This window comes from Dipteris shenzhenensis, chromosome 25, assembly GCF_047967505.1.
Source record: "Dipteris shenzhenensis isolate YYH24624 ecotype China chromosome 25, Dip_SZ_1.0, whole genome shotgun sequence".
Lineage (NCBI taxonomy): Eukaryota > Viridiplantae > Streptophyta > Polypodiopsida > Gleicheniales > Dipteridaceae > Dipteris > Dipteris shenzhenensis.
This window is the reverse complement of record NC_141620.1, coordinates 35,975,755-36,001,899: the sequence shown is the minus strand read 5'-3', so window position 1 is coordinate 36,001,899 and position 26,145 is coordinate 35,975,755. Positions and strand designations below refer to the sequence as shown.

Below are 26,145 nucleotides of genomic sequence, written 5' to 3'. Positions count from 1 at the left end.
TCGATTCCACCAACTAGGTTGATTGGTTGGCTCCACTGACTAGGTTGACTGGTCAGTTCCACCGACTACATTGATTCGACTACCGCCCTCATAGCTATAAAGAGGCGACCTCTCGAGTCCATTGCATCAGATCAGTTCATATCAGATCAGACCTTCCAGCTAGTAACTCTTCACCTAGTATCTATCTAGATCGCCATTTAAGCTTCACTATGGGAGTGCATGGATGGATGGAGCCATCATCTGTACTACATTAGTATTGAAGGAAAATTTTGTTCATCTTTAGTTTATTGTTTACTCTCTATTCTTTGTTCAGTTTCTCCTGCACCGTGTAATTTAACACTACAAGCTCTCCAAGACTCACTTGAGTCCTTGGTGAGCAATTTTGAAAAAATTCACCTAGCATACCCTGAGGAAATAACCAAGGATGAAGAACAAAATGCCATCACCCTCTTTCATACCACCGCCCCCCCACAGATATTCCATTATCACCTCCACTAGATCCCAACCAACCCACCCAACAAGCCACCCAACCTCCTCTCCCTCGGACAACACTGCTCGAGTACTCATCCAATTCCTCCAATACCATCACCGTACAACACTAACCCTCCCAGTCCATCACCTCCAATGCTCCAGTCGACCTCCCTAATGAGGCTTTCAACATGTTGCTCAAAGTAGCACATTTTGTACAAACCACTGACGCCATGACTCCTGTAGGCCCCCTAGAGATAGCAGAGCCAATGCCGCTTGCTGATGACAAAGCTCCACCATCCCCGCCAAGGTCTCCTCCTGAAGATGTTCATTGGTGTCGAGACTTGCAATCCTTCTAGGAGTTACCGGATAATGCGTGTTGCACCATTGGAAGCACCAGCTTGAGGGCTCCACCCTCCACCTCTACGAAATTATTGAGGTGTGCCCCCTCACACAGTTCATTTGATGATTGATGCCACATGCATCCCAAGCACACAAAAGGAGGATACAACCTCAACCCTAATGCCCCTATCCCCACGATTGATGCAGACGCTAGTCTACAGCCAAATTGATGGCTCCCATTTTTGAAGCTAGAGGAATTTTGGCACTACTAACATAGCGCGCCCATCGATCATCGAGTCCACCCACTCTACATGCCCATGGAATGACATTGGTCTTGGGCCACCTTTCAAGCTCTCTAGCAATAGGACCCCAATGTGTTGTACAATTTCCCGAAGTTTAACTTTCCAAAAGAAATGATGTAGTAAGGTTTTTGCTTTCACCTCCAGTCATTCAACGACACCTATGACTCAACCGTCATTGTTGCCATCCATTTCAATCACCTCATCCTCTTACTCCTCCACGATCTTCTCGCCCACATCTGCCATCAATGATTGCATCCACAATCTGGGCAACCAGATTTGTCTTCAACCTCGACGTTGGTCCAACTCAATTCTAGGACCTCTGCCTCTACCTTCGCATCCGCAACCTCCATGGGCATCACCTCCGCACTTAGGAGGATATGCATGCCACCCATTTTTGGAAGTACCGCTCGTACCTCGCTTGCCTCACATCTAGGTAGCTAGACCGCTATGCCATCTTGCAATCAGTCCTCTCCACCAAACTCCTCTAGTGTGGCTGCAGATCAGCAATAGGAAAGGGGGCATGTTAACATCCACAGAGTACAACCATCAAATTCAGGGTAATCAATGAGTAAATGTGACCAAGTCGAATGATCTACTTCAATAGGATAAGCTCAAGGGAGTTTGATACCCAAATACACCAAGGTCAATGATTACAAGCAATGTGCGCACGAGGTGCGCACAGAAGGAGTATAGCTCAAACTCAAGGAGTTTGATCCCCAAATACCCTAAGCTTGCTCGAAAGTCCAAGGATCCAAGGATTCCAGGAAACGTGCATAGGCTGTATGTTCCAGTTGCCCCCACCCGAAATAAGGAGGTGTAGGAATAAGGAGATGCACACTTTTGGCCCACGAAGACTACATGCGCCTTGCACTGTTTAGCTCCACATCCATTGGAAATAGCGGTGCCAATGAAAATAGCCCACAAAAGGAATATAGCTCAAACTCAGGGGGTTTTTTCCCCAAATATTCCGAAGAAAAGGCTTCCCAGCAACATTCAGGGTTACCTTTGAGTGTCCACCGGAAGCCGGTGCCTTGTCACTCCAGGTTTTGAGCCTAGTCTACGAGATTCGAACCCCAAATAGGTAAAGGTGTGAGGGCGCTCAGGGAGTTTGAGCCCCAAATCACCCGAGCCTAGGAGTGGCGAGGCTAACACAAGCGCTATTTGGGAACCGGTTAGGACCACCTCCTAATGCTAGGTTTGTCCCAAGTGCTTTAATATGGTTAACAAAAGCGCTATTTATGCTAGAGAGGGAGAGTTGGTAAGAATGGCAATATGCTTTGGCACCCTACGAGCCCAAGAGCCCATGGTTGTAAAGTGAGGGAGAGTGCTAAAAAGGAAAAGGGTGCCCTCCCTTCAAAATGTGACATGTATAAAAGGCCAAATGGTTGAATTTGGTCTTCATTGTTCATTGCACAAGTTTGAATACAAGCTCCGTCTTCTCTTCGAAGAGAGTGTTTTGGGTGTTCTCTTGTTTCCATTGTAGTGCCTTTGTGGTTGTCACTCTATCCCCCTTCACTCCCTTCTCCTTCTGACCTTCCTCCTCCTCCCTTCTCCCTTCTTCTCCCTCTCCCCTCCCCTCTTACCCTTCCCTCTTCCTTGCGTGAAACCACGTTGCAAGAATTCAGAGGCCGCTTGAGTGACACTTGCAGATGGCTCATGCTATGCATTGCTCCCACAAGGAGTAGTTGGGAGTGGATACTCCATCGGCATATCTTCAACTACCCTATGACACATGAGTCACTGTTGAGACCCACCACAGTGACACCCAGTTCGTATGATCGATCTCATAGGTGAATCCTACATCTATGAGTTTTTAGATTTCCTCCATCACTATGAGCGCGTACTTGGGATTCATAGGATAGGGGCATTGAAGTACTAGCCTGGCATCATCTAGCAACAGAATCGTGTGCTGCACTATTGTAGTGGGCACCCCTTTCATATTGGTGAGATCATTGGTAACAACGAATATAGGTTGGGGGTCCTACCCTTCTGGAGCCAGGTTGACCTCCTCTAGACTGTCATATCCTTGGGAGCACTGTCTTCCCAAGATCTCTTGGCCTATTGGTACATGTTGTAGGTCTTCCTTCTCTTCAACCTCCTCTATTTCTGTAGGAGAAGTGGTCCTTTTGGCCTTAGGCGAGCTTTTGGATAAAGGGAGTTTCAAACCTGAAGGGGGATCTTTCATTGCACTTATACAGCCAACTAGGGAGGTTATCTTGCTCACCTTGGCTCCCCAATTGGAAGAGAACTCATGGTGAGTGGTCGTGGTGGCCACGTATGCTAGCTAGTGGAGGTTTGATTTGACCCTTACTGTCCCTTTGCTCACCTCACAGGGTTTGAGCATATTAAGCATTCTAAGGGGAACCACCAGGTTCGTTCCCTCAAGCTCGGGGGTTGTGATCTAGAACCCTATTCTTTCCAGAATATCAATGTTGGCTAAGATGTGCATCTAGTTATGAGAGAATTTTGGTTCGGGAAGAGGTGCATACCAAACTTTATCAGACTCTTTTTCATCCTTTTCCCTCTCACAGCCTTGGAACAACTTTAGGGATGTGGTCTAGATGGTTGTGTCAAATTCTGCGGTGAAAAGGTGTCCTGACAATGGGTGGGCCTTGTAGGTGTGCAAGTCCACTCACATGATTTGTTCCTCATGCTGCAAATAGATGTTATTGATATGCCAGTCGTGTATGAACCTGGACATTCATAAAGAAGGGCCTGCTACCTAGGATAGCCTCATATCCTGGCTACTGGGTGAAGTCCTTGACTATGAACCTAACGGCATACTTGAATTTGAATACTTAAATGTTAATGCCAGTAAGGACTCCTAAGGATTCTGCAGCTCTGCTATCAGCCAACTTCACCTCCAAATGGGTTTTCTTGAGTGCGGGTTTTCCCCACTTTACCTAGCATTCCTTGGTGCAGACACTCACTCCCACTCCCCCATCCAAAATGGCATCAACCTTCTGGTGTTGATAGGTTATGGGGATAGCAGTATTCGTGTCATCACCCTCAAAGTATTGACCTAGCTTATTGATGGGAACCTTCAGTAAGTTTTGCCCCTCCTCTGGCGAATGATTGGTTGGCCTTAGGCCTATCAAGTCCTAGGGGCAGGAATTGTCTATTCATCTAGTTGGATAGGTCTCACCAAAGGATGGGATTCCCTCTCAATAGGGAGGAGGAAATCGGCATTTTTACCTTGGTCAATAGGAAGGCAGCCAACCCGGCACCATCACAAGGTTTCTGTGAAGACTCTCCTCCCACTGATAGTAGGTCCTTGAAACCGTAAAGGTCTCCTTCTTCATGTAGGTTTTGCAATACTATGTCCTCTTGGAACATTTCCTGCATCAAATCTGGAACCTCTCAAGCCAGTACAAGGCCCAACTGGCTCTGCTACCACCACCCATACTGGGCCCTCAACCTCCACTACCTCATATAGCTCCAGTCAAACAAGTATTGGTAGAGGAAGTGCTCAATGACTAGGAGGAGACGGATCCAAATCAAAGAGCCCTCGACTATTACCCCTATGAGGAAGGAAGTGGCACCCTAAGTCACTACCTCTTGCAAGAGGATCAACAAGTCCCCGTGTTCCAAACCACTCTCGTGAACTCAAGGGCTAGAGACCTAGACTCTGTCACCCAAAGGCCCTCAAACCAATGCTATACCTACCAGGGCCCACACACACAAGGCAAGAGAATGCCCCTAAAAGGTACTTCAAACCCTCTAGTGTCATGCTTCAACTGTCAGGGGCTGCATTTCTTGAAGGACTACCCCTATAGGGATCTTACCCCCGTCGCTAGTCCTCCCATGACCAGCCCTACAGCCTGGTGTGCAGGGTGCAAAATCGAGCATTTGTTGAAGGACTATCCCTTGAGAAGATCGACAACCCCAGCCACCCTGCCTAAGGGCACCAGTCTTAACTCGCTAAGTATCGAATAAGTCCAAGTGGATGCAGTACTCTTAAAAGTCATCACAAGGATGCAAACCAAAGCAATAGGTAAGGCAATGAGGAAACAAGCAAGGAAGGATAAAGGGCCCCTACTGCAAGGCCCTGAGGTCCCTCAACATCCGCAGACCCGCCGGTCCAAGAAGGCCATATAGGTAGGTAATGGGTCTGACTATTTGCTCATCCAAGATGGGTCCCAATGAGGAGACAACCACCCTCATCACCTCCTTTGCCTCCGAATGTGCTTCCACCTAGGTGACCCAGAGTACCTCCAAGCTCAGGTGTAAACAAGCCAGTGCATGCCCAAGGCCTAGCAGCCCTGCCCTCCTATAAGGAAGCCTCTTGACCCGGTCCTAGAGAAGCAATATGTAATAGAGGCTCAAAACTTGGTGCAGAACTTCTAGGAAAAGTTTGAGCATAGACTCAAGGCGAGCAAAGGGTGGGATACCATCCATCCAGCCCACTTGACTAGCCAAAGGGACACCTTGTGCATTCAAAGCATTAGGCAGAGCTGTCAAGGCTAAGGGGGGTCTCGTTTGATACATGGGTTGGGGCAAGGACCTCAAAAATCGGCATTGGGAGGTATCGTGGCTTCCCCATCTATGACAGTTTGTGTAGTAGAGTATAGATGTTGTCTCTGCATGGAAACAAGCATGGGTTGCTTGGTGCCTCCTTGGGGGCTAAATACTAGGTGACATTCATTGATGATGCAACTAGAAAATTGTGGGATTATGCTATGGCTTGGAAGAGCAATGTGTTCTAGGTATTTCAGAAATGGCTGGCTTTGGTTGAAAATGAGTCTAGTAGAATGCTTAAATGCCTATAAACTAACAATGGTGGAGAGTATCTCTCTCATGAATTTTAAGCATTTCTATGATACATGTGGGATCAAGAGGGAGCTCATGCCCCCTTGTACTCTAGAGCAAAATTCCATTACGGAAAAGATGGACCGCACCATTCAAGAAAGGTTGCAATCAAATACAAAGATTTCAAAGTTTCATTTATAAAAGTATTTAGAGTGTCAGTTACAAAAATATCTAGAGTGATATTTCCAATGTATGTATCCTTGGATACATCATGGTTAAGCTGTCCAAAAAACAATATTGGTTTCATTCCATAGTGCGATCCATAGGTTTACAGTAGTTGTTTATAAGAATTTGCAAGCTCTGGGTTTATAGCATCCTGATGCTCTTTCCTCCTTGTCTTCATATGCCTCTGCTACTTGTCTAACTTCTTTCTTGCCTAATACTATGAATATAGAGTCAACATCAACCTTATCCATGCATCCACTTCGTGTTGCACCATTTAGATCTCTTGTGTTGTTTTTATCCATTGTTTCCCTACTTATAGGTTAAAAAAGAATAATGATATTAGCATTAGACTTAGGTATCTTATCTCCATCTTGCCACATTGACATTGACCTTTGCCAGTCTTCTTCTTCTTGGTGGTCTGCCCCAGTTTGTCTAGGGATGTGTTCTTCCTCTTCTTCTGAGCAATTTGTTCCAGTGTGTCATTATTTTCACCTACATGAATTGGAAACAATGTTGAATTAGGCTCTTAAAGCAAGCCCATTTGCATGTGCCTCCAACTATAGAGTCAAGTCCAACTCACCATGTTCAAGGGAGGTCGTTGATCCAAGTACCCTCTCTTCAGTTTCCTTTGTTGCCAATCACATGAAACATGTTAAGGGGCTTCTCCCTAAGTTTCTATGGGCTAGTTTTTCTAGTCAATGCATGGATGAGATGTCAAACACAATCGTGAAAGAAGGTGTTAAATTTGAGTTAGAAATATAGAGCCCAGGATCAACTAAGCCATCTCTTTCTTTGATGTTGAAGTGTGGTTCTTCGAGGGTTGTTCAGAGTGTCTTCAAACAAGTGAAAAACACAAACACATCTCCACTCCTGACAACAAGGTGCCAGTAGTTGGAGTATAGTCGGATAGTAGATAACTATAAAAGACTATCACAAGATGTAAAAAGGATAGAGACGAAATCTTGCAAAAGATAGTATGCTTCTTGTATATTATGTTTTGACAGAGAATACATCAACTCAACAACTCAAACTCTCAACAGAAGCTGATACAAGTTTTTATACCCAGCGGAGATCAATCCGACTGTTGTTAGGCAACAATAAGTTTCAAAATGTAACAGTCCTAGTCAAAAAAATTATGTGGTGCATTAGGCCACTAAGAAGTGCTGTTAGGAATAGTCACAACTTTCCCTATAGTTACAAAATGATCCCCACTACCTTGTTCTAATGACTCCCTCTTACCAGAGGTGTATTTAACCTATCCCATGGTTAGTATTCACATGGGTGGAGGCTATGCCTTCAACACCTGGCACTTTCAGTGGAGAGGCTTTTTCTCAAAAAGTTGGGGACACGAACACTTCTTTACTGAAAATACTCCTTCAAGTGCACCTTGAAGGTATGTGAAGCATTGAGATCAATTAGTGTTCCGGAGTGATAACTGGATCTATAGTCTTGGTTTCTTCTTTCTATTCCTAAGTCTCTAGTATTGCTTCTGCTCCTTTGGGCTGTTCATTGGTTTGGTTGGGGCTTGCACGCATGGAGTGTCTTGGGGTAGCTCTAACTTCTGTGCTAGCATCTTCCTCTTGGTAATCTGTTGTAAGCTTAGGAATCTGGGTCATGAATTCTGCAGGGTCATTGAAATTTGCAGAAGTTCCCGCTTTCTCTATGTGAAAGATTGTGAGATGATCCTCCAATGGCATTTGCTTTTTCTAGGCATCCTTTGATTTTGCCCTTAAATTCTCTAGCTTGTAGGCCATGGCCTCGTAGGCATATGCAACCGATGTGAAAGCATCATATGGTTGTTCTGCTATAGTGAACAGTCTGCCCTTTAAGGTATTCCACATCTCTTGGGATGTCCGAACCAGCTGAATTTTCAACTTAGAAAATTCATATTTGCAAAGGAATACACCGTCTACCTCGTCGGCCATTTCCTTGAGTTGCTTTCGATATGTTGGAGTGCACAAAGCTATTGCTATAACAAAATATTTTCGATTTGAAGGTCATTTTGATTTGCTCCCATACGGTTGAGTTTTTCATCTCTTGCAGCCATGTTGTCATAGTCAGCATGCAATCCTGTTGTGTACCTTGACCTGTGCTGTCAGCTTTGCAATATGCTTGTTGTGTTGCTCTGTGGACCTTGCATATTCGTCTTGAAGTTCTATAATTCCGGCCTATGCACTGGCAAGCTGTTGCTGTAAGTCAGAATGCTTGATCATGAATTCATGTGCTGCCTGCTTTTCTTTCTTGAGCTGGTCAACTTGCTGCTACAATGTAGCTTGTTCTCTCTATTGTTGGTCAACATAATGTTGGAGTACGAGCAGGGCATTACTAGCTTGTATGCTTGACACCTCTATGTGTGGTGCAAATGATGGTTTGTATTTCATAGAAGTTTCTAGCAAGTCAAGCTTGCAGATTGGAGATAAATTCTCAAATTGGGACTTGGGCGGTTAGTTGACGAACAAATGAGCCACGTTGTCCTCAAGCTTGAGCCATGTTTCCTTCAGCAACTGTGCTTTAGCATGTTGTATGAGCTTGATTTTTTTGGTGGATTTTTGTGGTCTTTGCTAAGCATCTCTTCCTTTGCCAGTGGCATGTCCCAGAGTGTTTCTGCCAAGGACTTACTGTATACTACTTGTAAAGCCTCATCCTCTGAATATTGAGCCGCTTGCAAATCTTGCACTGTGGCAGCCTTTAATTTGTACGATTCTTTGTTGTCTTGCTCTGTTCTTTCATGCATAAGCTTTTTTCTATCTTCTCTGTATTGTATTATGATGTTTGGCACTTCTTCCTTGTTTTGTGCTGCAAATTCGAACAAAGCTGTGATGAATGGTGCAATTCGATGTAGTCAAATCTTTCTTTGCTATCTCCCCCATGAGACGTGTATGTAGTAAGTCAGCCCGGTTGATTTGTGTGCCCTTTTCTACTACACGGAGTATTGTGTATGATTCTTGGCTCATTGTGTTGGGCTTCACCAACAGCTGCATTCTTTCTAAATACCATATCAATTGTTAGCGGCATCCTGTATCTTGTACATTACTCACAAAGAAATAATTCTTCTGTGTTTCAGGCGGTCCAAATTCTTTTTGCATCTCATTATCGACATCTTTCTTGTAGGCAACTTTCTCCCTAATCAAAGGTAATTGAAAGACCTCGGAGATAATCTTTGGTATCACCATGAGATTGTTGCTTAACATACCTCCCGATTTTTGGAACGCTTCATATTGTGTGAGAGGATCCTACGGGGCCTTCCAGGATGTCCATGGCAGACTTGCATACTAAAGCAAGCCTATCTTCTTTAACCATTTCTAGTTTTTGTTGAGGTCCAGAGAAACTTTGAAGCTTGCGAAACTGGCCATCACAGTCTTCTTCTTTAGTGGTGGCTTGGGGGGTTCATCATTGGACTCGGTCTCCTCATTCTCTATGATGAGAATCGCCTTCTCCCCATCTGGGCTTGTTCGACGGCTCTTTCTTGTTGGACTCAGGGACTTTTTGCTTCTACCCCTCTCGTCATCTAGCACAGCAACTCGGTGAAGGAGCTTGAGCGACAAATCCTGTGTTTTAGAAGGCAAGGGAGCTATAAGACACAAACTACATTTGGGAGCCATTTGAAGGGAAGCTTGAGTGCGGAAGCTGTCGTTCACTGGGCTTGTCGGCAGATTCACTCGGAGTTTTTCATGTGCCAGACTGGTAGTATGAAGCGGCAATTGGGTGTGTGTATAATCCACCTCCCATCTCTCGTTTATATGAGTGTGCATCATGGGGTCAGTAAGGCGTGGGTCGGTGATGGTGCTCCTCCTCGTGGTGAGGGCGTTGTTTGTGTGAGCTGCCTTGTCGATTTTCATACCATTGATGCTATGTATATACGGGCATTGTCGAGTTGGTATGGCTAGAGCAGTGTGTTTTGTGAATTGGCGGACGGAGGGCGGAGTGCGGTCAGATAGGCGGACCATATTTGAACTTTGCTGCAATGCCTGTGGAGAATCAGAGTCAAAGCTGTAGAGTCGGATAGGGGGTGGACATGATGGTCGGATGGATGTTGAACTAGGGTGGGTAGATCGGATATAGGGCCGAACATGCAAACAAGTTGTTGGACCTCGATCATACTCCAATAAGGCATGAAAGACATGTGTGGTGCATGTGTAGTGGATCGGAGTCAGATTGGCATAGCTTGGTCCCCGTCGGAACCGTTGTGGATTTCTCAGTTGGTTTTGTTGAATTTCGGTCAAAACATTGTTGGAGTGTAGCTTGTCACGTCTCGATCTTGTTGCTGCATCTTCTCACCTACAACATCACTTTTGTTTATTGTGGGGTAATTTGAGTATACCTGAATTGTATTTGAAGTGCAGCCATGTCTTTGCTACATTGTTGGTGGAATTGGGTCGGATTGTACTCGTAGTCACTGTTCATGTGATTGTTTGCTAGGATGGTGCTTAGAGCTATCAGAAAACTATTATGTATTTGTCTTTGAAGGCTTCATTGGAAAGATGCATGATACCCTATTAGTGAGTAGATAGGTTGAAACAAAGACTGTATAATTGTGTACCTCAGACGGGTTCTGCAGTGAGATTGTGTTAATCTTCGCCTATGTGAGATCAGGGCCAATGTAAGGCTTAAGTCGAAAACCATTGACTTGTTTTTCAAAGGAGTTGCCATGTAGGTTTGCCAATAGAAATGTTCCTTGCTCATAGGTATCAATCACTTTGAATGGACCATCATACCTTAATTTGAATTTACTTGGCATTTTGCCTAGTTTAGTGTTGAACATCAACACAGTGTCTCCTTTTTTGAAAAGCTTGAATTTAATATATCTATTGATCTAGGTTGCTGTTCTTCTGTGGATGATCAACAATTGTTCTTCTGTAAACTTTTTTCATGAGCTTGTTGGAGATTTCAGCCAATCCATTGGCTTGTGGGTAATACACTGTGGATTTTTGGTGCAGCATCATGTGCATCTTGGTCATTTTTCTGATGGTTTTATTAATGAAATGGGTTCCTCTGTCAAATACAATCTCAATGGGAACACCAAATCTGGTTACAATATTGTGATACAAAAAATGTGCAATTGTTCTAGCTTTGCATGTCTTCAATGCTACAGCCTCAACCCATTTAGTGCAATAATCAATAGCACCAAGGATATATTGATTACCTAAGAATTTGGGTGGAGGTTGGATTGGTCAATAAAGTCCAATCCCCACTTTTGGAAAGGTCCTAATGGAAGAATGGGCTGATGTGGCATTCTATCACTATCCATTAGTCTGTCATCCCTTTGACATGACACATACCACAGTAGGTGCAAGCTTGGTCTTACATTTGCCTTTGCTGCTGGTTCCCCCATGGTTATTGATTTGGCCTTCTTGGAGCTGCATTTTGATGTCTTTGTTGTGGTGGTCTTGTCACTGCTATTTGATTATCAAGTATTGCTGGTGCTTGATTCTATTGTTGCTGAATGTAAGGTGGTTCTCTTCCTCTATAATTGGGGTTGTACCAGCATCTTTCTTTGTCGTAATTATCCTTTTTGTAGAATTTGCATGGAACTTTTTGTTATTGTGGGGGCCACTTTAAGCTTTGTAGCTGGTCTTTAATCATCTTCTCCAACTTGGAGATTTTTCATGCTTTCTTTTTTGCTGTGGATTTTTCTTTCAGCTTTTTCTTTTTGTCTTTCTTCTTTTTCTTTGAGTATTCCTCATCATCCTCATCATATTTTGATGAGTCATCTTCCTCATCTGTATCTTCCTCTGCTTCACTATCTGTGTCTGTCTCTGAATTTGAATGGCATTTCTTTTTTGTCTTCTTGGATTTTGATGCTATACCAAGTCTTCTCTTTGCTCTCTGGGCAACTTCCACCATATTGTTAAAATCATTTGCTCGTCCAAGTTGGTCCCTGCCAACTACTACAATTCTCAACTCCTTATTTAATCCTTTGTAGAAATAGTCTCCCAATTGCTCTTGGGTGGGTCTTTGATTTGCTATTAGCCTTCTCTTGAGGTTTCTAAACATCTGTGAATAGTCCTCAACCATAAGATCGTTTTGTTTCATTGTTCTCATCTTTTTCAAAATGTCCTCTAGTGTTTTCTCTTTTCTAAAACGACTTAAGAAAGTAATCTTTAATTCATCATAAGTGTTAAAATGTGCAATACCATACTGCATAAACCAATTCATTGCTTTTCCATTGAATGTCGTAGCAAATTGCTCCTTCTTGGTCTCATCTAGTAGTTGTCCAAATCCACTAGCTGTCCACTATGTCTCAAATTGCCCAACATGGCTGTTAAGATCTTGACCTTTCTTGCTAGTAAACTTTGTAGCTTTGACCAATGGGTTTTGCATTTTGTGCTGAGTATGAACTTGAACTTGAAGTTTGCTAGGATTCTTTTTTTTCTTCTTTGGGGGCAGTGGGACAGGATTGAAATTCAATTGCTTCCTTGCAGTCACAAAGACAATGGCTGCAATATTAGTGGCAAGTGTTCTTTGGAGTAATTCCTGTGTTGGAGTGGATAGCATTAATCTCTCTAGCTCAGTTTTTACTTCATGCACTTCCTGGCTATGTACAAAATTATCAGAGGAACTTGTCCCACTAGGAATATAATTAGGGTCATGAAAGATATCCTCTAGATCATCTATTTGGGAAGCAGCCTCTACTCGAGCTCTATTGTGTGTAAAATATGCTATACTGATATGGCGAGGCGACGTTTCCTCTTCAAAGCTATCTGACATGAGCTAGCCATTCCATGAAATTAAAAGGAGATGGAGGATTACAACAGCTTACCGGGTGGCAGAAATGAGCTGGTGTCAGGTAAGCTTTGCATGCTGTCCTAACAGTGGAAGTGTAATGTTGATGCTATGATCTTCTTTGCTAATTTTGATGTACTGTACTTGTTTTGGTGTGTTGTTGATGTTGTTGGCATACATCACTTTTCCGATAAGAGTCCAACTGTCAGTTGTCTTTTGATTGTTGATGCGGTTGTCAGGGTCTTGGATTGTGAGTCATGGTCTGAAGCCTTGAGCCTTGCTGGATTCAAACAATTGCTCCTATAGTTGCCGCTAAATGACAACTTTCATATAGTCTAGTCCAAGTTCTCCTTGGCGGAGTAGTGCTTTTAATACTGATATGAACGTATGCTGAAGTAGCACTTAGAGATCCTCCTCTACTAGTGTATTCACTAGTATAGATTTTCCTATTTTTTTGACATGTGCTACCATATGTGGTTTCTAATGTCGTTTGTAATCGTGGGTGTATTCATCGGCTTTGTACATGCATGTGCGATCCTACGACACAATTGTGAGCTTGATGTTTTTCGGAGTTGCTGTTTGTATGTTTCTCTGTTTATTATTCCATGTCGTAATTGATAGTGGTTGTTGTTGTACGTTTAGCAAAAACCGACAATTCGGGGTAGGAACACTGATAGGATCGCCAATAATGTTCAGTGTGTCTTCAGACAAGTGAAAAACACAAACACATCTCCACTCCTGACAACAAGGTGCCAGTAGTCCGAGTATAGTCAACTATAAAATACTATCATGAGATGTAAAAAGGATAGAGGAAATCTTGCAAAAGATAGTATGCTTCTTGTATATTATATTTTGACCGAGAATACATCAACTCAACAACTCAAACTCTCAATAGGAGCTGATACAAGTATTTATAGCCATCTGAGATCAGTCCAACTATTGTAAGGCAATAGTAAGTTTCAAAATGTAACAGTCCTAGTCAAAAATATTATGTGGTGGATTAAGCCACTAAGGAGTGCTATTAGGGAGAGTTACAATTGTCCCTACAGTTATAAAATGATCCCCACTACCTTGTTCTAATGACTCTCTCTTACTAGAGGTGTATTTAACCTATCCCATGGTTAGTGTTCATGTGGGTGGAGGCTATGCCTTCAACAAGGGTGTAGCCTCCTTATGCATGGCTATTGGTTTTCCTTATTTTAGAGAGACACAGATTTTGTCAGGTAGGTTGTCATCGATAATGTACCCCTCCCAAGTATATGCATTTGTGTTGGGCTTCTCATGTGTTGTTTGGTGATGCCTCCTTTTGTGAGGAACAGAAGCACCTGCCAAAGCATACAATTTGCGAGCAATTTGCATAATAAGCTTGTACTAGACCATCTATTCCTACAAGCAATTGGTACCATAGCATACACTTAACACTACCTTCAAATAAATTAATCTAAGGAGGATATGAAAATGTTGCAGTCCCACATGCCTGTGCTAGAGTTGATTCTAACAATATCATATCAAAGAAGAAAAGATCACTACAGAGAGATATTGACCTACTAAGGTGTTATATCTACATTACTAGTGGTGTCAATGCAATAATATAATTGTGGTTTCATACCCCAGTAGATATGACTTCATACCAATAGAAAATAAGCATTGCTTTCCATCTTGTATTTGATTCAATAGTAATATTAATAATAGAATAGTAGTGCTAGGATTCTAATACTGGTACTATACTAAGCATAATAGTACTTTCCATGACATACACTGGTTGACTGACAAACAAAAAGCACTACCTTCCAACATCTGCATATATAGGTAGTGGTGTTAATAATATAAAAGTGGTTTCAGGGCTAGTAGATAATACTTCATACCAATAGAAATCAAGCAATGCTTTCTAACATCGTGTATTGATTTAATAGTGGCATTAATAATATTTATAGTAGTGCTAGGAGTAAAATATAAGTATTAAACTAAATGTAATAGTACTACTTTCCAACATCTTGTTTCTCCTAAGTTTAATAGTAGTTTCTTCTCACAAATAGCACTCATACCAATAAACAATATCGAAACAAGTTTAATAGTAATATTGAGAACATAACTATGATGTTAGTAGTACAATAATACAAGTATTACAATAGGTTTCCTATGATTAGATAGTAAATAAGGTAGCTCTCCAAGTTTAAGAGGGACGGATACCAGTTTATGCCTCTACACAATATCCACCATATTGAAATGTAGTTCTCCCAAGTTTAATAGGGATAGACACCACTTTATGCCTCTACACAATGTCCACCATATTGAAATGTAGTTCTCCCAAGTTTAATAGGGATAGACACCACTTTATAGACTCCACAACATATTGAAGGGTAGCTCTCTAGCATTAATAGGGATAGATACCACTTTATACCAATACACATAATATCCACCATTATTCAATACCTGATTATGATAGCATTAATGTCAAACCAATTTTGTGGAAACCAATATTAAAACCATCTTTGATGTTGATCTCACTTCTCTTGGGAATCTTTAGGATATAACTCCCTTGTCTTCTAGACAACATGTTTTTTGTAGAACGAGGAATCTCCTGGCTGCACTTACTATTGAGGCAATGGTCTTGAGAAATACATGCATGTGCGAAGAAGAACAAGTGGTATGGGTGTTTGCAGGCAAAATCAAAAGATTTAGCATGTCATCATCCTCAAATAAGGGCATACTGCAAGCAGTGCAATTGTTGGCAATGATGAGTACGCACATCTCTTTATGCAACTTTTGTGGTCATGGAAAGAATGAAATGCTTCCGCTTTGATGAATCATCTATTCAATAAATGCAACTTGCAATCTCATTTGTTCCACTTCTGTGGTCTTCTCCATGTAAGCATGTTGTACATGAGAAAAAGTGAGCAGTGAGAAATTGTGAGAGTTCTAGGGTGCATGTAAATAACTCCTAATTTCTCCAAGAAGATAAATCTCAAGAACAATTAGTCAATACAACACTATATTGGAGAATTTGGGAATCTCCCAAGTCCCAGTTTCAAGTAAAGGTGAAGATTTGACCATGTGGCCAAAACTTGAACCCTTCTTTGAAAGTCTCAAATTTTCATGTAATAGTGTCAATATAAGCATCAATATAGTAATATATAGCCAGTTATATCAACGGTTTTACTGACAAAACATTTATATCTACAGATGCAGTTATGTTGACACTTTTACAAAAAAAAAAAAAAAAATCTATGTAGATTTTATCGACATAACTATAGTAAATGAAGCAAAATGCTTGTACTGATGGTACCCTTTGGTTGAATGCTCATCTCCTTCACTTCCCTATGTTTAAATGCATTCTTGAGACTTTATAATATTGTATGGCATATTGGAAATTTTGAGAACGAACTATGTAGTCTTGAAATAACATTTCATAGGCTCATTACATTACAGAGATACACATTGTCCTTGAAATTTCATAGAGCATACAAGAGGGTTTTGGGGAGAAAGAGAGGGTTCATGGGAGGAAGAAAGGAGAAAGAAAGGGTTTAGGAGGATATTGGTTTGGTAGTTGAAACTTGACATCATAACCTTACTGGAGAAAGAGAGGGTTTAGGGGAGGAAGGAAGGAAAAAGAAAGGGTTTAGGGAAGAAGGAAGAAAGGAAGGTCGGTCAGACTCTAGGTTTGGCAAGGGCAAGCAAGGGCTTGGCCTTAGGGGCAGTTCGAGAGGGAACCTCGGACATGTCTAAGGTGAGAGGGGTCTCACCTTCTGGCAACCTCCAATGGAACTTGTAAACCAAATTTGCAAGCACCAATCCCACCATAGCCAACCCCAAGTTCATCCCAGGGCACCCCCTCCTGCCAGAGCCAAAGGGGATCAACTCGAAGTCTTGGCCCCTAACCTCCACCCCCCTCCCCTCAAACCTCTCTGGCTTGAACTCTAGTGCTTGCTCCCATATGCCCTCATCCCTCCCCATTGCCCAAACATTCACCATTAGCCTTGTCTTCCATGGTAGTTTGTACCCTCCCACTTCCCTCCCTTCCCTCCTCGACATCTGCCTCAGCACCAATGGTAGCGGTGGATGTAACCTCAGCGTCTCCTTCAACACTGCCTGTAAGTAGCTCAGCTTCGGCAAATCCTCGTCCTCCACCATCCTCGTGCTCTTTGACGATCCGCTTTGCTGCAACACTATGCTGTCCAGCTCCTCTTGGAGCTTCCTCATGGCAGATGGGTTCCGGAGCAGCTCTGCCATCGCCCACTCCACTGTCGTAGTGGATGTTTCTGTGCCTGCGCTCAGAAGGTCCTGGGGGTAATGACGGTGAAGTTTCACAATCAGTGTACAACTGTGGAACTTTGCTCACGACACAAAATTTAAGAGCGGAGAATATTTGCACATTCGCTTTCACAACAACGTGATAATAACATCTTATAGGAAACTGCATAGAATTGTAGACATCTGTATAGACTACCACGGTTAAGTTTGTCTAGAGTAAAAAGCACACACATACGACGTACCAACCGAGTTGTCACGTTTAAGTTTGTGTAGAGTCAAAAGCACACAGATATGTAAGTTTGTCTATAGTAAGAAAAGCACACAGATACGACGTACCAGCAGAATGCTCTTGATCGTCTCTGTATCGATGCCTCCATCGCTGCTGTAGATTTTAATCAACAAGTCGAGGAAATCACTGGGCATGTCATTTCCCTTCCTGCTGTTTTTCTTTTGCACGAGCCTTTCGGTGACTACCTCTTTCAAAAATGTGTCCAACTGCTTGGCTAGAATATCCATCCTCTTTTTGTATCCTGGAATATCTAACCACCCCAAGTAAGGAATAACGTCTCCAAGAATCGGAGCTCCAAAGAGGACGGCCATTTCTAAGAACATCTCTTTGAACTTGGAAAACTTGCCCTCGGAGCTGGGCGAACCGAAAGACCGCTCACTAAACAACATGCCAGTCATCATATTTCCTATTATGTTGCATGCAAATTTGCCCATCTCCACCACTGTTTCTCCTTCTCGAGTCTTATCAATGAGCTGCGTGAGTGCAATAGCTACCTCCCGATTTCTAGCCTGCTCAAACATTTCAATTTTTTTAACCGTTAGAATCTGCACCGTATACATCTTCCTAAGTTCTCTCCACTGAGGACCGTGTTCCATTGTGACAACAGTCTTGTTCCCGTAGAACAAGCGTTTGCTGGCTTCGAATCGTGGGCGGTCTGAGAAATCACGATCATGGGTCTGTAAGAATATCTTAGCCCATTCGGGTGAGGAGACTACAACAGTGGGCATGCATCCAAGTCGGAGAAAGAAGAAAGGTCCGTACGTTAGCGAGAGCTTATGGAGGGACTGATGTAGAGGTCGTTGCAGAAGATGTAGGTGGCCGACGATCGGCCAGGCCGAGGGGCTTGGTGGCAGCTTGAGGCCACCGGATCTCTTTGTGAAGAGGTACAAGAACACGAGAACAGGAAGAAGCGTGAGGCCTGCAACAAATGTGGATTTGAATCCCCAAATGGGAGCATCAATCTGATCCATGCTGAGGATGCAAAGAAGGACGTAGGAAGTAAAACAATCTTGCAATCTTTTCCCACGACCAAAATTTGGATGATACCAAGATGACAAGGAGAGTGCGACCAGCTTGTCAAGATATATAGCAAGAGCTGGGGCAATGGTTTGCTTTGTCAAAGGCACGATAGGAGGACTTCTCGGGCAATGGAAAGGAAAGATACTCCAGAGGAGAGCAAGACAGATGTCAAGAAAGCACAGGGGATATAGCACGAGGGGCCATGGATACGGATGTCTGCCGTAACGAGCGTGCGCAATCTGGCAGTCGCTGATCGCTTCCTGATTGCCTCGAATGATTTTTGGTTAGAAAGCAAAAGCAGCCAAGGCAGGCTAGAGATTCTGGGAGGAGGCGATGATCAAATCTAAGACGAGCGGCCGAGGATGGCGCCGTGGCCAGCCGAAGCTAGTGGTGCAAAATTCGCAAGTTTCAACGTTCAATGGATGAACTGCATATGGAAAGATGGATTCGACCATGATTGGAAAAATGAATTCGACGAAGATTGCGGTTCACGCTTTCAATTATTTGAATCCAATGATGGGTTTATCATTTAACAATGGATTTTGTTGAGGATTCCGAAGGCTATGGCTGCTTCTAGGGGAACGACGAATTGAATTGATGGCGTAGCGAAAACAAACTTTGAATTGAATTGAATTGAATTGATGGGGTAGCAGCTACAGTTATGACACTGTTTCGTGAGGTCCTTTGCGTCCTGTACGCTGCACGATTGATTTGTAAGGTTTTTTGACAGGACCGATGGGGCCATGATCACATCTTTTGAGATAATAGCTAAGCTTCGTCATGCTGAATTTCACCCACGTATTCGGCCTCGCGATCTCGCGATTCACGCAACTGGCTGGCTTTCGGCATCGCGCGACACCATTCTGCACACGTAGTGCGTACCTCACCCTCTCAACTGCCCATTCTTGCTGCATTCACGCAAAGCTGCGAACTCAGCCCGAGAAGATGCGACACATTTCACCTGACTTTATCCACATTTAGCATCGTCCCCACTCCCTCTCACCCCATGGGCCATCTCTCCCTTCACACACTTTTCACACTTTTCAGTCGAAATCCTCCGAGAAATGCTAGGTGAAGGGCTGCCTTCCTAGTTGGCCCAATTGGATGACCTTTACACTCTGTGGCCTTCCACATACCAAATGCTCAGTCGTTCTCGAACCCATATCAATCGACCCAAATGTTCCCCTTCAGCCATTACACCAATCAACCGCTCCACAACCCACGTCAGTCGACCCAAATGCTCCCCTTCAACCATTACACCAATCAACCCCAGTGGTGATGTTGGATGGTAGCTTACTACATAAGAAATGGCCATGAGGTTGTGTGAACAGCATTACACCAATCAACTGTTGGTGACGTTGGATGGTAGCTTACTCCATAAGAAATGGCCATGAGGTCATGTGAACCACCACACCTCGTTGGCATTTGTCCTATTCTTTATCTTCCTCCATGGGCTCCCACCCTAGTGTATAATCCATCCCCTTGTAAGATGCACTTGGGTCTTGCTATATAAAATCAGCAATTAAATGTTCCTAAAAAGGTAAATTGTTTATTAACCCTTGTCTGAAGGTTATATGTATTTCAAGAGCACTTAATCTGGCATTTTATGCAAGTTATGAATTGAAGCAACTTTAAGCTCATTATGTGTGCATCTTGTGTGTGTGTGTGTGTGTGCATGTGCGTGTGCGTGTGCATGTGTGTGTGTGTGTGTGTGTGTGTGTGTGTGTGTGTGTGTGTGTGTGAGAGGGAGAGAGAGAGAGAGAGAGAAAGAGATGAGAATGGGACTTTTAATCTCGATTGGGGACTGTAATTATTTAGATATTAGGATTTCTAATTAAAATATTTCTCGAGTTTTGCTTCTAAAGAAAAACAAACTTCAAAAGTAGTACTCCTTTAATTAAGGTAATGCTGATACCCTATCGACCTCTCTTTTTCTTTCCTAACCATGAGGATACTACCAAGCTAACTCCATAAAGACAATAGTGCTTCCATAGTTCGATGTGTGACGAGACTTTACAATTTAAATAAATTATATATTTTCATCATGCTTGGATCCTCAAAATTTAGCGGTCAAAATGATGCTTTTACCAAATTTACTGAAGCACGATTAAAAATTATCTTTATTTATAGAAGAGAAACAAGAGTAGAAGGTTGCCTCTTGGGGGCCTTTCCACACAAATACAAAGATTTCCCACAAGGTTTCAGTATAAGCTATTACTCCTTGATCTTTATAAGCTATTGCTCACTTCTTGATGCCTCTACTAGATTAGCCACTTTTGGGCTTCATTCAAACCATCGTGTCATGTGTGACACTCACAACCTTAATTCAAACCATTGTGTCATGCGTGACATTCACATCTTTACCTCAATTCAACCTTAATTCAAACCAATGTGTCATGCATGACATTCACATAAATTTTGCCTTAATTCACACCATTGCAACATGTGTGACATTTAAATACTTACCTTAATTTAAAAATCCAAATTAATTTTTTTTTGTCAATGCCAAACTACTATCATTCTAAAACTTGAGCATCAATTACCATTTATTAAATTTTCAGAGCCATTATGCGTCAAAATCAAAAATTTAGGAGCCAATGTTCTTTGGGTGGGATAGTGATGCTGAATGGAACGATTTCTGCACATGTAGCATATGATCACCACGTGGCTTCTTTTGATCCATCACAAAGTCTCAGAAATTAATTAATGTTGATATGCATATGAAGAATTCCTTATCAAAGTGTCAAACACATATGCCCGACTTATAAACATGGGAGTGACTCTATGTATCCATTAGTAGCTATCTTGTCAAACAAAAGACCCACGCATTGGTGCCACATCATCAGCTATCTTATCAAACAAACGAACCACCCATTAGTGCCAAATCATCAACTATCTTATCAAACAAATGCCCCGCACATTGATGCCACATGTGCCATAACATGTGTGGATAGACATTCATCTCTTTGTGCAAGATGCGTGTCAAATTCTCCTTGTGCATAACTATTCAATTAGGTAGCTTAAGTCAATTGATTAATTATTCATAGAACATGTGATGGGATTGGACAGGATACAAACAAGTCAACCAATGAGAGGCTGCATAGGAGAAAAAGTTGGGGATCATAATTGAAACACCATTCCATTATTTATTTGTTTTTAGTGGCCCAATCATATTCAATGATCACTATTCTATACATGAAAACACAATGCCCTTGATTACAATAGAAAAAATCCATAAAAGAGGTGCACCACATAGGACGCATACAAATTATGGCGGCCTCGAAAGTGAAAAGAGTGGAAGAATGAGTGTTTCATCTTGAACTTCAATAGAGAAAATGTTTGATAATGTCATGGTGTTGTAGTCTAATTGTCACATTTTTTTGAAGCGATGAAGATGGATTTCTGGTTTTTAATTTGCTTCATGATGAAAGGGACATTTCAGCAAACTATTACACTTGGGTGCTTTTGTTCCTTTCTTCCTCTCATTATGTCCTTTGGTCTTTTGTCTTCCTCCATCTCATCTACTAATTTCATGTACAATAGTGTGCAAAATTTTAGGAGTCATTGTTCTTGGGGGGATGGTGATGCCAAATGGAAGAATTTCCACACATGTAGCCTAGGAGATCACCACATGGTTTCTTTGATCCCACTCCATTGCATTTTGGGGTCTTAGAAAAAGGAGGAATCATGATGTAATCATGATGATTACCGTATCAAATGTCAAACACATATGCCAATTGATATGCATTATATTGATTCTATGTATCCATCAGTAGCTATCTTATCAAACATTTATGTCCCACACATTTATGCCACATGCACCATTGCATGTGGATGACTTTACTCCTTGTGCAAGATGCGTGCAAAATTCTTCTTGTGCATGGCCATTTCAATAGGTCACCTAGCTTGGTTGACTAATACTCATGGGACCAAGCTTGATGTGTAGGTTGTGATGGATTTGGAAATGATGCAAGTATATCAGCCAATGAGAGGGTGAATAGGAGTAGAACAAGCATAGAAAGGCTAGGGACATGATAAGGAGTTATAGAAAACTACCATTCCTTTGTGCATTTGGCTTTTATCGGCCAATCGTATTCTATACATGAAAACATCATCCCCCTAGTTGCATGAGGAAAAAATGGATAAAAGTGGGATGCCATGTAGGATGCATGTAAATTTTGGGGGCTCCTAAAGTGAGAAGAGTTGAAAAATATCATCTCCTCTTGAAAACCTCCATAGATTGAATGTCTCATAATGTTGTGGTTTTGTAGCTCACTTGTCACACTTTCATGACAAGATAAAGGGGGAAAAGTATGATAGGGTGTAGAGCTTTAGGGACATCTTACATATAGGTAACTTGTTTGATCTATAACTTCTTCCTTACTCAACAGAATTTGACAAATGTGGTGTCTAAACTCATCTACACATTCCAAATCTGAATATGAGACATACATATATGGAAACTTTTTTGTAAATGATATTATTAAACCATTAAAAATGTTAGTTTCCATTCAAAAGAACATTAGCTGAGTTTTGTCTAAACTAAAGGCTTGAAACTTAAAAAAAATAAAAAACAAAATCCATACACAAGGCATCCATTGTATAAAAACCCCATATAGCACATGTGTGTGCTCAAGGCGAGCTAAACCCCTTGAGTAAGTATATTTTTTGTAACTCTACAAGAAATAAAACTCCTTTTGTTGAATGCTTGTGCTATTTTAAATATTACCTACTAAACTCTATAGGATTTCGTACTCATGGAGCTACTATAAGTGGTGTTAAAATATTGCTTTTTTGTGACATTCATCACATTAAAATGGATGTAATAAACAATTCATACATGCCCAATTCTCTTTGAATAAATCCACATGAACTTGCTTGCAATGGGGCCCTATCCATAAATTATGTCAAAGTTGATTGCATTCATTAACATTAAACCCACTAGCATGCCATTTTTCCTTTTGCGTGCATTCCCGTCTAGCCTTGCTATCCAGTTGTTGCGGATAATTTCAAGCATAGCTCTAGTATTTATATTTTACATTTTCAATTCAGATGTGGAGCTCAATTTGAAGCAATCTAGTAACTCATACCATCCACAAAAGTGTCCTTCATTGCTTGAAGATGAATATGACTGATAAATTTTTCTCAAAAAACTTCATCTATCCTCTACTGGCTTTTGACAATTCAGGTCTTTCAAAGCTTAGATGAATATCAAATATATTACTATATCATACCTCTTCTTTTAAAAAATCATACCTCTTCTTTCAAAAAACCTTTCCCACTCTTCTTTTCATATTACTATATCATACCTCTTCTTTTCAAAAATCCTTTCCCCCTCTATGCTTGTGTGCCTTTCCCCTTTCAACGGCTCTTGTTGTTTTCCCATTGAGGCATGCACTAGTGGAAGTGTAGTATCTTCATCAACTACAATGAAGAATCCAAAGACACAAAAGGTAGTCATTAGCTGACTTGGCATTCTTTCAAGAGAACCACACCCCTTGTTCCCAGATAGTGGAGTATCCTTGGTATTACACTATAGTGTAGAATCGAATCTAATTTCGATACCAGAGTAGTATTCGGGATCACATGATGTAGAATCAACAACGGATCCAAATCTAGAGAGGAAAGAGACTCCAATGTTAGAGAAGAGAAGACCATTCTACTCTGTGAGGAAATCGGATGACTTCAAGAATGCCAATATCTCAAAGAATACACCTGACTTAGAGGGGTAATAGAGGTTGCAGCGACCTTAAAACATGCTCAAAACATGCCTTCAATGAACTATGGTCTAATGGATCAAGTCAAGTTGATTGAGGAACCAAGGTCCCATGAAGAGGCAAAGGACGAGCAAAGGACAATCCAAATTGGAAATCTGAAATCAAGATGGAGATGTAATTCATTGGAAGGAACATGATTCAAGACTAGCTTGATGAGACTCATAGGAACCAAGTGGACATGTGGGGTCAAGTATAATCCTGATGGGAGTATTGACAGATATAAGGTTGGATTCACACCACCACCTACCCCACCATCCTCTAAAGGGTGGTATGAAGGCTTGTTGTCCTAGTTGGCCCAATAGGAGGGACATGCCTAGACACTGACACAAAATATTTTTATCAACCCTTGAAGGCTGCCCACTCCATGGCTTAGGGGCAGCATTCACAAATATGTAAGCATAGCACATGGGTTCAATACAAGGGATTTGCAAAATCCTTTTCCTGCACACATTTTACATACAAAAGGGTACCATTCAAATGGGATTTTCACAGATTGAATAGAAAAAGGGTGTGTTTTATTCATGAAAATTTCACAGATAAGGGACTTTTAAATTAGGCCTTAAACGCATGTGATAAAGGGGATATACATATAGTGAACCCCTTGAGCTCCATGGACATGATTGGACCTAATTTAAAAACTCTATGTAAATTAAGGCCTCCAACTATTACAAAATTGGACCATTCCATATCCTCCAACTACTAGCTTGGTGACATAAATAAGCAGTTTGGTGACAACCAAAGTGGTGTGAGCCAACACACCCAGTGGCACAATCCTCCAATTCTAGTTCCAAGTGTAAACCCACCCTAACCTAAGATTGGTGGCCAAGGGGTCTACATAGATGGAAGGCTAGACTATAAGACTGTTTTAGTAATTTTGGGACAATTCCTTGATTTTGGGATGAATTTTATCATTTCTCTCACAACAAGACAAAGCACCCATAGACGCGCGCACAGACGCGTTTCATGAACTAAATAAAAGACTTACGGGCGCGTCTATTTGCGCGTCTATTTGCACGTCAGGAGACCCGCGTCTATTAGTGCGTCTATATATCAGACTTACGCGCGTATAGACGCGCAAATACACGCTTATATAGACGCGCAAATACACGCATTTATAGACGCACGTATAAACGCATATCGAAGAGACAGACGCGAATATAAACGCGCTTGTAAACGCACTGATAGACGCGCCTTTAAAAAAAAAAAATAATTTTACAGAATACTGTGTATGTTGTGTATGCTATATAGTTACAAGAATCCCATATCCACATTCTGTAATTCAATTCTTACAGCCAAGCTCATTTTAATTACAATTCCAAATAAAATATTACAACTCCAAAACGCAATAAAATTGAAAGCTCAAAAAGTGCTTGTATATACATATAGCACGAAGCTAAGCCACGTCATGTGGCTCCAAGTACAAAAAATAAGGAAGCTAAGCCATGTCATGTGGCTTCAAGTACAAAAAATAAGAGGAGTCTATATACAAGAGGCACGAAGCCAAGCCAATGGCTTTAAGTACAAAAAAGAATAGTAGCACTACTTCTACGACTAATCCTCGCTGCCTTCCACGCTCCCTGATGCGCTGCCTTCTGCGCTCCCTTCTGCACCTCCTTCCTCGTCTTCCTCGTCGTCTTGTGCAGGGGCGCCCTGTAAACAAGGGACAACATATATCAATGTATGAAAAATCAAATCTTTACTTATAATTTTGGCATTATTTAATTACTTTCAAATACCTCGGGGGCATGTCCAGTCGCTCGGGTATACTGCTCCTCAGTAATCAACCCGTCATCATAGAAGTGCCTCCATGTATCTCCTCTGCGATGGTGGCGGTGGTAGGCTGTCTCCACGGCTGTCTCCACTGGAGTAGGGTATCTGCCCACAATCTCAAGCTGCATGACCGCGATACACTTTGTGGAGGGATTAGTACAAAGAAACAACCAACCTCCTAATAAACTACATAAGCAATATAATTCGAGATCGATACTTACAAATTGGG

At 41.9% G+C, this 26,145-nt stretch overlaps 1 protein-coding gene across 1 annotated transcript; it reads right to left on the bottom strand.

Moving 5' to 3' along the window:
* Positions 1-16,228: 16,228 nt before the first annotated feature.
* On the bottom strand, positions 16,229-18,536 carry LOC147885816 (cytochrome P450 71AU50-like). The gene is made up of 2 exons (XM_087396742.1): positions 17,397-18,536; positions 16,229-17,090 (listed from the first exon to the last, which is right to left on the bottom strand). Exons 1-2 carry the CDS (start codon positions 18,318-18,320, stop codon positions 16,458-16,460), a joined length of 1,557 nt encoding a protein of 518 aa, XP_087252868.1. The 5' UTR covers positions 18,321-18,536; the 3' UTR covers positions 16,229-16,457.
* Between the last annotated feature and the right edge of the window lie 7,609 nt (positions 18,537-26,145).

What these genes read in the sequence shown, in the direction of transcription:
- LOC147885816 (XM_087396742.1), bottom strand. Translation starts at nt 18,320, where the DNA reads ATGGATCAGATTGATGCTCCCATTTGGGGATTCAAATCCACATTTGTT. An exon ending in CGATCAAGAGCATTCTGCTG is followed by an intron (nt 17,091 to 17,396) that starts GTACGTCGTATC and finishes CATTACCCCCAG; the next exon opens with GACCTTCTGAGCGCAGGCAC.